At 38.9% G+C, this 14,419-nt stretch overlaps 3 protein-coding genes across 3 annotated transcripts in view; 1 reads left to right on the forward strand and 2 right to left on the reverse strand.

Annotated features, from left to right (window-relative positions):
• Positions 1-14,419, reverse strand: part of LOC308111366 (uncharacterized protein) — a 110,695-nt gene that overhangs the window by 59,546 nt on the left and 36,730 nt on the right. The window lies entirely within an intron of this gene.
• Positions 2,270-4,580, reverse strand: LOC308111508 (uncharacterized protein). The gene is made up of 5 exons (XM_080466450.1): positions 4,518-4,580; positions 4,091-4,414; positions 2,917-3,255; positions 2,638-2,835; positions 2,270-2,567 (listed from the first exon to the last, which is right to left on the reverse strand). The coding sequence occupies exons 1-4, from the start codon at positions 4,558-4,560 to the stop codon at positions 2,645-2,647; spliced, it is 897 nt and encodes a 298-aa protein (XP_080322576.1). The 5' UTR covers positions 4,561-4,580; the 3' UTR covers positions 2,270-2,567; positions 2,638-2,644.
• LOC308110595 (uncharacterized protein) lies at positions 8,756-11,298 on the forward strand. The gene is made up of 6 exons (XM_080464987.1): positions 8,756-8,819; positions 8,929-9,258; positions 9,480-9,818; positions 9,905-10,030; positions 10,122-10,150; positions 10,246-11,298. Exons 1-6 carry the CDS (start codon positions 8,777-8,779, stop codon positions 10,372-10,374), a joined length of 996 nt encoding a protein of 331 aa, XP_080321113.1. The 5' UTR covers positions 8,756-8,776; the 3' UTR covers positions 10,375-11,298.

Genomic DNA, 14,419 nt, shown 5'->3' on the forward strand with positions numbered 1-14,419 from the left:
ACAACTTAAGCGAGTAATGTGATCTAAATATTTGCAGTTAGACTAGCAGCAGCACAACAATGACATTTCTGTTTTCCTCTCTGCAGCTGGACGGCTGAAGCAAGAATGACTCAGTGAACGAGTTAATGAACGTGATGACTCGTGAGACACAGTTCAGTAAAGCGACTCGTGGGTTTTGAACGATTCGTTCAAATTCGATCATCACACTGCTGCTTTCCACCAGCTGTGAGGCGAAGGAGTTAACTCTGAAGCTGAGGACAGCTTCGGCCCGGAGTACCAGTTGGTCTCCCCTGCATCTTCCGGCCACGGTCTGCAGACCGGAGCAGGAAGGGTTAACTCTGTCATAAACTGAGAACAAACATTGAACTAAAGTGCTTTCAATAAAACTTTGTCAGAAACCACAGGGTTTCCTCTACATTCATTTAGGAGTGGCGGGTCGCCAGTGTGTGTGTGTGTGTGTGTGTGTGTGTGTGTGTGTGTGTGTGTGTGTGTGTGTGTGTGTGTGTGTGTGTGTGTGTGTGCGCTGGGTGGAACAGACCAAACACAGGCTCTACAGCCAGTTTAAGTAGCAGCAGCTCCATTTCAGTCCACTGTTGCAAGCAGGAGCCTCAAACTGTCATTTCAACGGTTAATTTTCCAAAAATACGGTCGACAAAATAACGTTGTGTACTCCTCATTGCCTGCCACGATGTGCGCTCCTCACCGCCCGTGCCTTGCAGCCAAGTGCCATAAACCGCACGCTGCCATAAAGCGTTATCGGGTGTCGTGGTATGGTGGCAGTTTTATGAGTACGAGTACGAGTACTCATGCCTGCTATTGACCGATACCCAATACTGGTTTAATATATTAATGAATAAAACAGTCTAGTCCAGAATAAGCAGGATGGTATTTACAAGTTCCAGATAGATTCATGGCATCAAAAGCATCATAATAACAACAAACTGAGTTTTATTAAATATTTAAATTCTATATAAATTATCAACAAAACTAAATTAAGCTCAATATAATTCACTTTTTGTTATTTCAGACATGACATACAATCCATATGCAGGCTTACTTACTACTAGAGTACTGCAAATGTGTATTTTAATACAGCCACTGTTAAATGTCTTTAATTCTACTTAAATACAATTAAAAGTATCTTTTACTGAAAGAATGAACATAATCATGGACACGGGAGACAAGAGGAGGATTTTAAACTTTCAATTAATTATTTTGTTTCGCTCTGGTTGTTTTCTCCTTCTGGTGATGTTGAAGAAAATGTAAACTGGAGGAGTAAACACAAAACCCTCGTCCACCTGGGCCCCAAAAAACATGGAAAAAAAGAAAAGTATGAACTGAAAGATGGCGTGACAAAACAAAGAGGTGTTGTACTCGGCCGACCCTGTACAGGGCCGGAGAAGCCAGCACCGACGCCAGGCTGAGGAAAAAACCCAAACTAGACCCAGATCAAAATGAAGGTGAAAAACCGTCCGTCCGGTCCAGCCAAGTCAAGAGTACTGCTGCTAAGAAAGAAAGCCTACCGGCTACCAGGAAGTAAGAATGAGCGACATGTCACTGCTGACGGCGGGAGAGAGCATGAAGACGAGACGCCTCCAGGAAGCAGAGAGGAAGAGATGGAGTCGGTCGGTGAGAGAGAAAGACCCGGCCTATTTATAGGTGGAGCGGGAGCATTTAAAGAAGAAAATACTACACAGAAGTAAATGGAATCACCAAAAAGAATAGGCTCAAACCGCTTAAAATATAATTTATTTTGTTTATTTAGCCTTTATTCAGCCAGGAGAACCACATTGAGATTAATAATCTCTTTTACAAGTGTGTCCTGGAGAGCTGGGGGGCCGAGGGTCTTGCTCAGGAACCCCCAGTGTTTTTTGGACTGAACTAAGACAAATAACAGCGATAAAAATACCCATAAGAGAAAAAAGGGGTGGAATGGGGGGTCCCCATGAAAAATAAATAACATTATCAGAGTTTGAATTATACCTAAAGTATATATTGCTTCACTCTTCACTTTGGGATGTCCTTTAAAACTTTAATTAACTAAATAACTTTTCAATTGCATTGGGAGTTGTAGCATTTCAAGTAAGTTTACCTTCATTAAATACAATCAAAGCACATTTCTCACACAAAAGATAATTAGAATTAAAGAAATGGTGAATAAATGTAGACATGAAGCAAATATAAGGTTTAAAAAAAGGGATATTTACAAAAATGCAGATAAAAAAGTTTAATTCTCAATTAAAATAATGAGCGTCCTCAGTAACAATTTATGGTTTGGTACTATTTTATTAAAAAAGCTCAGATACTCCAAAATCCTACTTGATTACATTCATGTGGAATTTGTTACTTCACCCCTGGTGACTATATTTGTAATCAGACATCATGAGTAAAAACTAACAAATATTACCACCAGTTATTAGAATAAGAGTGTAAATTATTAACCAGTTGTGAAAACACACGTCAGTGTTGATCTTCATCTTCCTGAGCCGAATGTTTCCTCTTTCTGCTTTGAGGACTTTTCTCCTGCTGAAGGTTGGTGCAGAATATGTCACTGCAGCTTCATCTCTCTGAGGAAATAGAAGAAAATATTATGATTTTATTTAAGAAGAATTTACTTTTACCAGTCTGTGACTTTACCTCCTGATCACTGCCGGCTGGTGTTCCATGTTTTTCCTTCAGTTTTAGACAGACTGGTGAAAATGACCACCGTCTTCACTCTGTTACAATCATTTTTGTCGTTGGTCCAAATGAGTCCGACCCAAACAATCATAGTTGCAACAAAAGCTGCAGCGACACCATAAAGGGCTGCGGTGGCACTTTCTTCCCACTTATGTTCTAAAGAAAAGAATAGACATTTAATACTGATGATTATTTTCACTTTAAAACCATTTTCCTAGTAAACTAGTCTGAACTGACCTTTAATGTCCAGTTTTGCTCCATTTCCAAACATGATCTCTCCACATGCAGCCACAGCACAGTAATAAGTAGCAGCATCAGAGACACTGACCTTCTTAGAGAAGTTATAGAAACATTTCTGTGAAGCGTTTCCACACTCTGCACCGTCTCCAGCAGTATAAATGAAACTGGGGTGAGATTGATCTGATCCGGCTCTGAACCAGTAAACTCTGGAATGTTCTGGACATGTTTTCTTCTCAGAGTCAGAGAGAACCGAACACTGCAGAGACCCCGACTCTCCTGGATGGACCCACTCAGACGGAGGAGCTTGACTGAGGCCAGAGAAGACAGACTGGGGTCCTGGAGGACACAAAAGAAAACTACAAGACCAGTTCTGAGACATAAGTGAGTAAAAAAGTAAGAAAAAAAAAATCCCTATCAGCAAGAGATGATCTGGTTTGAGATTAAACAGATTATTCTCTAAACTTGCTACTGTAAATACTCTTTCCAGCAAACTGGAGTCAAGGCCCCTTCATACTTCCAGTTAGAACCCATAAGAACAAGAAGAAAAGTCAGGCAGTGACGTCACCCAGCTGCCGAAAAAAATGAATTTTCGCCAGGACAGTTCATACTCCGAGGAGAAGCTGTCGAACTCGCTGGCCACTCCCCCTTCCCAGCAGCCACACGTCTGTGAAGCGGCGTTTTAACTTTTCAACTGCACAACTTATTTCTCACCTTCAATGTTTCCAGTAAACACATTTCTCTGAAGTGTTTCAGTAATAAGAGAGAAAGTTTGGGTCCAAGCTGAGATGTTGATCCGAAGTCAACCGCAGGTTTTAACAGCAGGAACTGACAGCTTCTTCTCTCTTATATCACTAAAGATTTGGGAATCTGTTCTTGCAATGTTATTCCAAAAGACAGATTCTATATCTTACACAAGGTTAACTCGTATGTCAAGTCTGAACTTTGATGTCCCACATGAAGAGAGAGATTTTGAGAACAATTGTGTGAATAAGTTGATAAGTAAGTCTGTAATAAGCAATTAAATAAGTACAATGTAAGTAAGTAAATGAATTAATAAACCAGTAACTGAAGATGGAGAGAAAAGAGAAGTGATCAAACATCATATCTAAAGTAAATGAAAAATAAATTGTGTAACATTTATGAACAGACATAGAAACAGAGATTACTTTACCTTTAACTCTGAGAAATATTCCTCTCAAAAATGTTAATGTCCAGCCGGTTCCTATGCAGTAGTAAAGTCCAGTGTCGATCATCTGAGTTTGTTTAATGTGCAGAATAAAAGTTCCAGGTCCTTGTTTGGTGGTAAAATGAGGAGTCTCATTAATTTCAGTAGAATTAAAGCCAACTGTTCCTCCCAAGACTTCAGGCTGGTGATCAGAAATGAATCTGATCCAATACAGCATCTCTCGGGTCTCAGAATCACGAGGACACGTAAAGGTCACACTTTGTTTGACATTAACAGACGTTATGTTAAAGTTCTGATCATTCAGGGAGCCTGAAAGAAACAAGCAAATTCAATCATTAAATACACAAACGGAAACATTCCTTCATTTAATGTATGTACATACGCTGAATCAGAAGTGTGTAGAAATACTTACAGCCCGCTGCGATCATCAACAGAAAACTAAATGTGACAAACATTTTCTGAGAAATCCTCCACTGACTGTTTCAATCAGAGCGTCTCCACTTCTTTTGTCATCTCATAAAGAGGGAGGGTCAGACTCCACGACCATCTGATTGGTTCGTCTTCACACTGAAGGATGTGATGAAGACAAGTGAGAGGAACACGATGGTCGACCTCTTCATCAGAGAGCACATGGAGGAGCTGCTGCACAACGTTAGACCTCAAGTCCTCATTGAACTCATCTTATTCATTTGTTATAAGAGGATTGAGGTTGAAGCTGTTTGTTCAGGTTGTAAAGTGTCTGTATTGTCCACAGGGCAGCAGGAGGAACAGGCGGAGTCATTAAAATGGATTTATTCCAACACAAGTTGGTTAAGTTGTGAGGTTTTGATATGTTACATCTACAAATCAGGTGTTGACCTGGGTACAGCATTTCGTTGGTTAAATAGAATTAACTAAACAGAAAAACATACGAGACGTTTAAATGTTTTGTGATATTGTTTGTGTACTAATGTGTTTTTCATTTGCTGCACATTTGTGTATGAGCAAGCAAGTGAATGTATAATTAGTGGATATAGAGAAGAATAGAGGGATTATATCTGTGGTTTAGTCTGACAGTGGTTTAGGTTCCCCAGTAGAGCAGGAGGAAGTTGTGGGTGACTGAGATATCTGAACTTCTTTTCTTCTTGACTGCCACCGTGACCCCAAACAAACTGAGTGGGAACGAGAATGACTGGAGATGGAGAGAAACACATGGTCCATTCAAACATTGTGTGTCTTCATTTTGTTTTCCAGGCAGAAGGACCAGTGGGTGATGAATGAAGATGAGAATGAAGGTGTGTGTACTGTGGTCTCCATATGACTGTGTGGATTACCAACGACCTGCATGTGTAGACATAAAGCCAGCCAAGTGTACAAAGTAGCTGACCCCATGAATCTGAATAGATGGTCAACCATCAGGAAAACCCTGCCGCTTAATCACACACAGGATAATCCAGATCCACTGCACAACATCCAGCCACTGGTAGATCTTCTCACATCCAAGTTGAAAACCATCCCAATGGGTGAGCAGCTTGCTGCAGATTGACATGACCGGAGAAGAAGAGGACTCACAACACCTATTCCAGTCCCTGATGAGCGCCTGGATGCCACCGCCCACTGGGTTGTCATGGCTGAAAACAAAGGGATGCAAAACTACACCAGAATCCAGCAGTTTGAAATGTGGTCTCAAAATTCACAAGTAACTACTTCCTGTGGGTCCAAACAGAGCAGCAGCTTCCAGATAGGAAATATCTTATTAATAAAACATGTGTGGTTGGTTGCTTTTATTATATATATTTTTTAATGTATCTCATGTTTGTGTTTCATCATTCTGATAACAAAAAACTGTTGTGTTTTCATAAATCGGTTCCTTGAGACAACAAATTTAAATCTGGTTTTGTGATTGATAAATTATCAGGAACCTGAAGCTCTCAAGAAGTGACATTGCATATCAGTTATCCAGAAAATAAAAGTCATATAAAGGAAGTTTTACTGATTTCTGAATTGTATATTTATGATCAACTGGAACTCTGCTTCTCAGTAAACTTGGTTCCAACTCAGATAGTCTGTGACCTCCACCTGAATAAAGTGGTGTGAAAGATGGATGAAAGTACCAACGGATTATTCTGCATCTGTACTTTTCTCCACACGTTACAAATGTTTTCTGTGTGTCAACAATATTAGAGCCCAGCAAGACAAAAGTCCAACTTTGTTGTGTTTTAAACAAGGCCCTCGATGCAGAGGCCTTTCCTCCCTGCCTGCTCCTGCCTTTACAAGTTTCAGGAAGTTTTCATGCACATCCTTTTTTACACACTAGTATTTAACAAATGAACTACTATTGTTATGATTAATGGTGATTTCAGAACGGTTCACTGGAGTAGTAATAAGTCAACAAGAGGCTAAACAACACACTTAAATCCATTGAAATAGGGAAGGCGCTGTGCTTTTAGTGTCTCTCCTGATCTTAGTGATCGTCTCTGTGAACAACAGGACTTTGAAATGTTTGCAAAATGATGAATAAGTCTCCACTGAAACAACTGACAGAAATGGAATAACAGCTTGTTGACACTAATAATAAATGATTCATTGATCTGATTGACCTCTTTATCCTGTTCAGGGCTGCTGGGCACTGGAATCAACTCCAACTACCTGAGGGTGAAGGCAGGGTGCACACTGGACGGGTCAGCACTCCATCACAGAGCAAAGAAATAAAAACCAACTCATGTTCACACAAAGGGAGCATTTAGGATCATCAATTAACCTCTCATGTCTGTTTTTGGACTTTCAGAGAAAATGGAGAAATGGAGAACATGCAAACTCTGTACAGAAGCAATGGGCCAAATTCAAAGCATGATGTTCTTGCTGTGAGGCGAGAGCACTAACCACGACTCCACCAGGCAGCTTGAACCAATAAACTAGAATCAAATGGTACAATGGTCAATGGAATTCACTTCAATCTATATATCACTGATTTGATAGCCAACATTAGTCACATTCATCCATTCACACACATTCACTCACCAACTGCCATGCAAGGCACACAGTCCATCCATTGGGGGCAATTTGAGGTTCAGTGTCTTGCTCAAGGACACTTCAACATGCGAACAGATGGAGGAATACTAATGCTAAGAGTTTACACAGAACTTTTGTATTGATGAATTTCAAGTGCAAGGAAGGTTTTTAATGCAGTGTGTGAAGAATAAAGAGCAGAAATGACAAAATCATACAATTTCCATCCTTCTATATCTCCATTTTCTATTCTGTGTTTATCTAACTAAAGCTTTTTTGCAGATCAGGGTAAGGATAGAAACCCCTCCTCTCGTCTGTCAGGAGCAACCTATTAAACAACAAACAGCAGGAAAATGAGATTTAAAACAAAACCAATATAAAAGTAAGCAGGTTTGTATATGTGGTCTTCCTCTCAAGTAGATTTACTTCTGCTCTTCTGACGTTTTGAAATCAGTTCATCAAAATGAAAAGTGAAAGTAGTACATTTATTACACACAAGTGTCTTTAAAAAAAACAATAAAAAAATAACGGTGCACATCTACTTCCTGAAATTCACCCAGAGAGCGAGTGAGGAAGAAAAGCTGCCCTCCTGCTCTCAAAAAGCAAAACCACAACAAAGCTGGACTTTTGTCTTTTTGTGATTCAGGCAAAAGCAACATTATTAACACTCACAAGAACACATGGCCAGCAGGAGAAGCAAATTAACACACTTTTCTATTGATTCACACATTCATCAGTACATTTAATGAGTTGTATCCAAGGAAGCAGCGAGTTTCCGAGGTCCAAGGAAAGTAAAACATCATGGATTTACTGGTCTGACATATTGGTGACTTCTAGTGAGGTAATGGCATTCAGAGAGGACATGAAAGTGTTTTAAATCAGGTTGTCTCATTTGCTGATGACATCCCTGTAATAGGACTGATATCAGGCAACTTTGAAACAGGAAGTAGAAAAGAAAGAGCATTGGACAAGATGATGCTCTCACACAACAAGGACATGAACACCACGGAAATGAGACTCGACTGTGAAGATGGAATCACACTGAGAATCATGAAGGAAAGAGGGTGCAAAGGTCTAAATTCATTGTTGTCCACATGTCAGCTGACCTCACCTTCAATACAAACATTTCCCAGCAGGTGACGAAGGCCCAGCAACTACTGACGCTTGTCTCTTCCCTCTCCCTGCTGATTCACTTCTATCTCTCAGCCATATGGAGCCTTTTGACCTTCTGCTCCTCAGGTCCAGACTCATTTGTCTTATTTACACCTCAAGGAACAGAAACACTCCTTTAATTACAGTACTCTACACATTTTGTACACATTTTGTACAAAGATGAAGCTTTGACAGAAGAGAAGAAGAGGTCATGTACGTGAAATTCAAAAATCCTGAGTTTTGGTTTCAAACAGTATAAAAAGGTTCTGTTCTTCTTCGGTTGGTCTCTTTGTGTTTACCATGTGAGCTTTACACAGATACAACCATACAGCCTGCTGTTGATGTTGTTTCATGTGTTTCAGGTGCATGGTTGGTATTACAAAGTATTTCCTGGACGTGTTTCTCATCACATCCTTCAGTGTGATGAGAAGCCAATCAGATGGTCGTGATGTCTGACCCTCCCACTTTATGAGATTACAAATAAAGTGGAGATGCTCTGATTGTAACAGTCAGTGGTGGACTCCTCAGAAAATGTTGCTCCTAGTTTGTTTCCTGTTGATGATCAGAGTCGCGAGTAAGTATTTGATGAAGTGTCAGATTCTGTAAATATACACTGAATGATGATGGTTCATTTAAAATTCTGTTTCTTTTATTCACTGGCTGATTTTGCTTGTTTCTTTCAGGCTGTACAGGTGATGAGAAGGTTGAGATAAAGTCTGTTGCTGCTCAACAAAATGTGACTCTGACGTGTCCTCGAGAGAAAGACAAGAACGATGTGACGCTGTATTGGATCAGAATCATTTCTGGACAACAGTTTGAAGTCTTGGGAGGAACTTTGGGCATTCATTATGAAGAAGTTACTCAAACTCCTCATTTCACAACCCAACAAGGACCTGGAACTTTTATTCTGCACATTAATCAAACTCAGATGATCGACACGGGACTTTACTACTGTGTACAAACCGACTGGACTAACATGACATTATTGAGAGGAGTGTTTCTAAAAGTTAAAGGTAAAGTGAACTCATTTTATATGCAGGCTTTCATATTTATTCACATGAATTTGAATTCTTTAATTACACACTTAACTCCATAATTCCATATAAATAGTTATTTTTTTACAAATATCTTCTTACTTCCATATTGACTAAGGGATATACTTACCAACTTATTTATTTATTAATTTATATATTTTCTTCAACTGGTTTCTTACTTTTTATTTGGTACTTCCCAGGACCCCAGTCTGTCTTCTCTGGCATCAGTCAAGCTCCTCCGTCTGAGTGGGTCCATCCAGGAGAGTCGGTGTCTCTGCAGTGTTCGGTTCTCTCTGACTCTGAGAAGAAAACATGTCCAGAACATTCCAGAGTTTACTGGTTCAGAGCCGGATCAGATCAATCTCACCCCAGTTTCATTTATACTGCTGGAGACGGTGCAGAGTGTGGAAACGCTTCACAGAAATGTTTCTATAACTTCTCTAAGAAGGTCAGTGTCTCTGATGCTGCTACTTATTACTGTGCTGTGGCTGCATGTGGAGAGATCATGTTTGGAAATGGATCAACACTGGACATTAAAGGTCAGTTCAGACTAGTTTACTAGGAAAATGGTTTTTAAATTTCAAAAAATAAATAATCATGATCATTGAATGTTTTATTTTCTCAGATCCCAACACGAGAGCTTTGAATAAAACAGAAATAGCTCTTTGTGTTGTCTGTGTTGCTTTGGCTGCGAGTGTGACTGTTTCAGTTTATCTCATCTGGACCAAGAAGAAGAAGGATTGTAACTGTGGTAATACAAGTTTCATGAATATAATGCTAAATCTCAGTGCAGTGTTGAATTAACTAATCACATATTACACAAAATGTCTCTGTTGAAACAGATGCTGAACCGGTCAGCAGTGATCAGCAGGTAAAGTCTCAGGATGAAATAACTGGAAATCTAATTTCAGTTATTTTCATGTAAATAAAGTTGTAACATTTGTACATTTTCTTCTATTTCCTCAGAGAGAAGAAGCTTCATTGACCTATTCTGCACCAACCTTCAGCAGGAGAAAAGTCCCCAAAGCAGAAAGAGGAAACACAAACTCGGCTCAGAAAGAGACGATCTACACTGACGTGCGTTTTCACCACTAAATCATTTAATCTCAATCTGATAAATGACGGTGATGTAATTTTCCTTTTATACAAAACCTGATTGCAAATATAGTTACCAGGGTGCAAGTAACAGATCATGTGGACTGTATTTGCATTATTGTAATCAAGTAGTAATTTTGGTTACTTGTGTTATACTCAAGTACAGTTTATGCCATGTTATGTACTTTTTATATTCAATGTAAATTGCAACTAAACAAGGCCACAGTTTAAATTAATATGCCAACTTTATGATTGTAGATTTTACAAAATATATATATTTTAAACAGATGAAATGTCCTCTAACAGAAATGATGTTGAACTTCATTATTACATGAATATACAGTAAAATGAAATGATTGCCTGCTATTAACCAAAGAAAATAAAAGTCCAGGAAAAGCAACTGATATTTTGATGCATTGTGATCAATTAAAATGTATAAAAAGTAACAGCAGCTGCACTTCAGTTAGTTTATTGAAAATATAAATATTTTCTGCTCATTTTACTCTCATTATGCAGATTATGATATAATTTCTTCAGAAAATGTAATCCACCATGAAGTTTTGAAAATATTCTCTATTGTTCTGGACTAGTGTGTTTTTTTATTCATTGTTTTTTTCTTGTTTGTGACAGCGTGTTGAAGGTATCCTGCATATTTTTATCTCTTCAAAGTTTTACCATTTAAATTTCCCTTGTATGTATCAGTTCAATTTAAACAAATCAATCTAAAGTTTCTTTACACATCTTGTTTATATGCTTCAGTCAAAGAAAACACAATTATTCAAACCGGTTTTCTTTTGTTGCATTTATTTGTTTTTATATCGACTTTCTTTTTATTTAAAAATTTGATGTTTGATCAATTTCGAATGAAGAATTTTCTATGTTGATAAAACATTGTCGTTCTGATATAAAATCTCTTTTAAATTCATTGTATGTGTTAAAGTACATATGAATATAAGGTGTTCTGTCTCAATACACCACAATGTGTTTAGTAATAAAACCAGACGAGGAGCAGTATGACATAAAAAAGCCATGATCAAAATAACGATTACAACAGTGGCGCTGCCAGAGATTTGTTTCTGCTGGTTCTTTGGGGAAGCTCGATCTTTCAGTGGGAATTTAGGGATCTTCAGTTTATTTTCTAATGTCGCATCGACAATATGCCCACGCTGCACCGCGCACGTCGCACACATACAATAAAAGCTCCGCTATTTAATGCAATAGTATGCGACACAACACACAAGATATTTAGCCAAAGTGATACAGATGAAAGTTTTATAAGCCTGCCACTTAAACTCACCACTGAATGGAACTTTAACACAAGAATGTCACTGATGGAGCTTCAACAGCAGCAGGAAGCAAAACACACAGCAGGTTTTCATTCGGCCTCACACACAAAGACATTAACTCCTGCTGCCAGTCACCAAAACCTCCTCTGAAAGAAAAACATTTAGTTCAATGGATCTAATGACATTAATAAACACTGCATAGAGAGAACCAGGAGTCAGAGTTCAGATCTCAAACACCAAAAAGGCAATAATCATCACTCACTGTTGGCCTCAGATCCCCGATATGGCCTCAGACTGGCCGGAGAGCGGTTTGAGCAATGAGTAAATAAATGATGACGGAGTCAACTTTTTGGGGGGTCCACATTTTTTTGTTTTTTATTTTCCAAAAGTGCATAAGAAAAAGTGCAAAGTGACAAAAAGTGCATGGGAGGATTCAGGAGTGGCTTCTCCAGCAGTAGAACCCTGAATGTTGAAAGGCGCCTTAAATACATTTCACTCAACTGGGTGAAACCATTAAAACTCCATAGGTGATAAAAGTTAACATTAGTGTCTTAAAACTAAGTTAAAATCCTCCCAACCAAAACCAGAACTATAACTTAATGAAACAAAATCCATATTAGTGAATAAACCTGAAAACCAAACACCTCCATAATAAACTAAATCCTGAACCCTGCTAAAACTATGTACCACCCCCCACTTGCTCCTCCTCTTGGTTCAGCCTGGAACCTTCTTTAGCAGTGTTCATGCAAGGGGGAATCTTTATGGGGTTACGTTCCGATGCGATTGGAGCTGGTGGGGTGGTGTTTAAAGTTTAAATGAAACAATCTGAACAAGCTGAACGATGGCAGCATCCTCCGCCGGAGGAAGATCAGAGGAGATGAGGAGAAGTTGTTCCATGAGTGGATCAGAGAGTAATATTGATTGGAATGGGGAGGATGAGAGTGAGGGGGAGAGAGAGGGTACCATAGGTACACTGAAGAAGAGGAAGGAGAGGAAGGAGATATCTCTCCTTCCTCAGAAGTGCTGCTGACAAGGAATCTAAATGTTTCCCTGTGGTAACGTTTCTGACACATCCTGCTTAAAATCAACAAGGTCAAAAGGAGGCCCCGCTTTCTCAGTCTGTATTCATACTGAACATCAAGATGAAGCCAGCGTTCACCCTACAGGAGATTTCTCTCCTGGGTAGGTGAAAGATCTATGAGAATAACTTACCTTTTGCCCAGGGGTCAGCTTGGGTGAAGTCCGGCTCGCTGCGACTCTCACTTGAGTAAAACTGGTGAATGATGAAGAACAAATGAGTTAAAGGATGTCGCCACATTCTCTTGTCATCTGATGTGTTGAAGCTTCTTCATCTGATTGTTTACACCTGATTTTCTTCAGAAATGTTGCTACTTCTGATTTTAAATATATCTGGATTCCTTCCATTTAAAAATATCAAAATGTTCACTTTATTCACCTGTGCAATTGCAATTTATGCAATTTGTTGTATTTTTTTTAACAAGATCTAAATTTCAGCTTTTGTTAAACTTGAATTTCAAACAACATTGCATATATTTAGTTTTCTCTATCAATCCATTTACAATCCAATTAACTACAAAACCAACAGTCTACAGATATATTCCAGTCTTCACTGGCCTCCAAATAACTTTTTAAAGTTTAATTCTGTCACTTAATTCTATTACTTCTCTTCATGCTGTATTGTATAAAACACCTCTCCCCCAAAACTATTCTCTCCGAAACCTCTGAATCACACATTTCAAGAGAACACGGGTTCTTTTGGAGCTTTAATTGTCTGTGATATCTTCATATTACTGACATTGTAAAGTAAGTAAAGTAAACTTTATTTATATAGCACCTTTCCCAGATATGGATCACAAGGTGCTTGGCAGCACTAAAAACTGAAAGATAAAACAGAGATGAGATCAGTTAAAACACAGAGGCAATAATGACATAAAGAGTTGAGCTGCAGCAGGTAAAAGGCCTCTGTGAATAACCACTGTCATCACAGTGTGAAAATGGGAAATTATCGTTGTAGTTTTTTGTTTTTCTTTGCTTGAAATGAAGATTAATGCGTCAGTTCAATCTTAAAGATTTAGGTATGAAAACGTTGTACTGTTTAAAATCTTCTGCATTTACCTGCTGCTCCATACTTCAAGTCACTCACAGTATGAATTGTTTTGTACTTTGAGTGAAAATTCTGCTTGTATATCCAAAGCCAATCTGTTCTAATAATTAAAAAAAACATATTCATTGCATCCAGTCACTCTTTCTTCTAAAACCTCTAACGCAGGGGTGTCAAACACATTTTAGTTCAGGGGCCACAAACGGCCCAATTTCATCTTGACTGGGCCGGACTGATAAAGTACTGCCATAATAACGTTTACATTTGAACTTTGAGGTTTTTTAAGAGAGAGAGAGAGAGAGAGAGAGAGAGAGAGAGAGAGAGAGAGAGAGAGAGAGAGAGAGAGAGAGAGAGAGAGAGAGAGAGAGAGGTGGGTGATAACAGAAAGGAATCCCTTTTTGGTGCCTTGTAGTTTCTCAGCTGTGTAGATGTGTGGAAAGTTAAGTTGTGACTGTGCTTCTAAAAAGGTGTGAATTCAAAGTGAGGTCCTCTTCCTGTCTCACTCTCTCGCTGTCGTCTCAGGCCTGAAAAAAGTAACAAACAAAGAAAGTGTGGTTCTACGCCCTCACTAAAGCCAGGGACCAACCACCAAACTTTGACAGCTTCTATGAATACAGCTCAGGACAGAGAGTGAAGT

This window comes from Lipophrys pholis (genome assembly GCF_963383615.2).
Source record: "Lipophrys pholis genome assembly, chromosome: 6".
Taxonomy (NCBI): Eukaryota; Metazoa; Chordata; class Actinopteri; order Blenniiformes; family Blenniidae; genus Lipophrys; species Lipophrys pholis.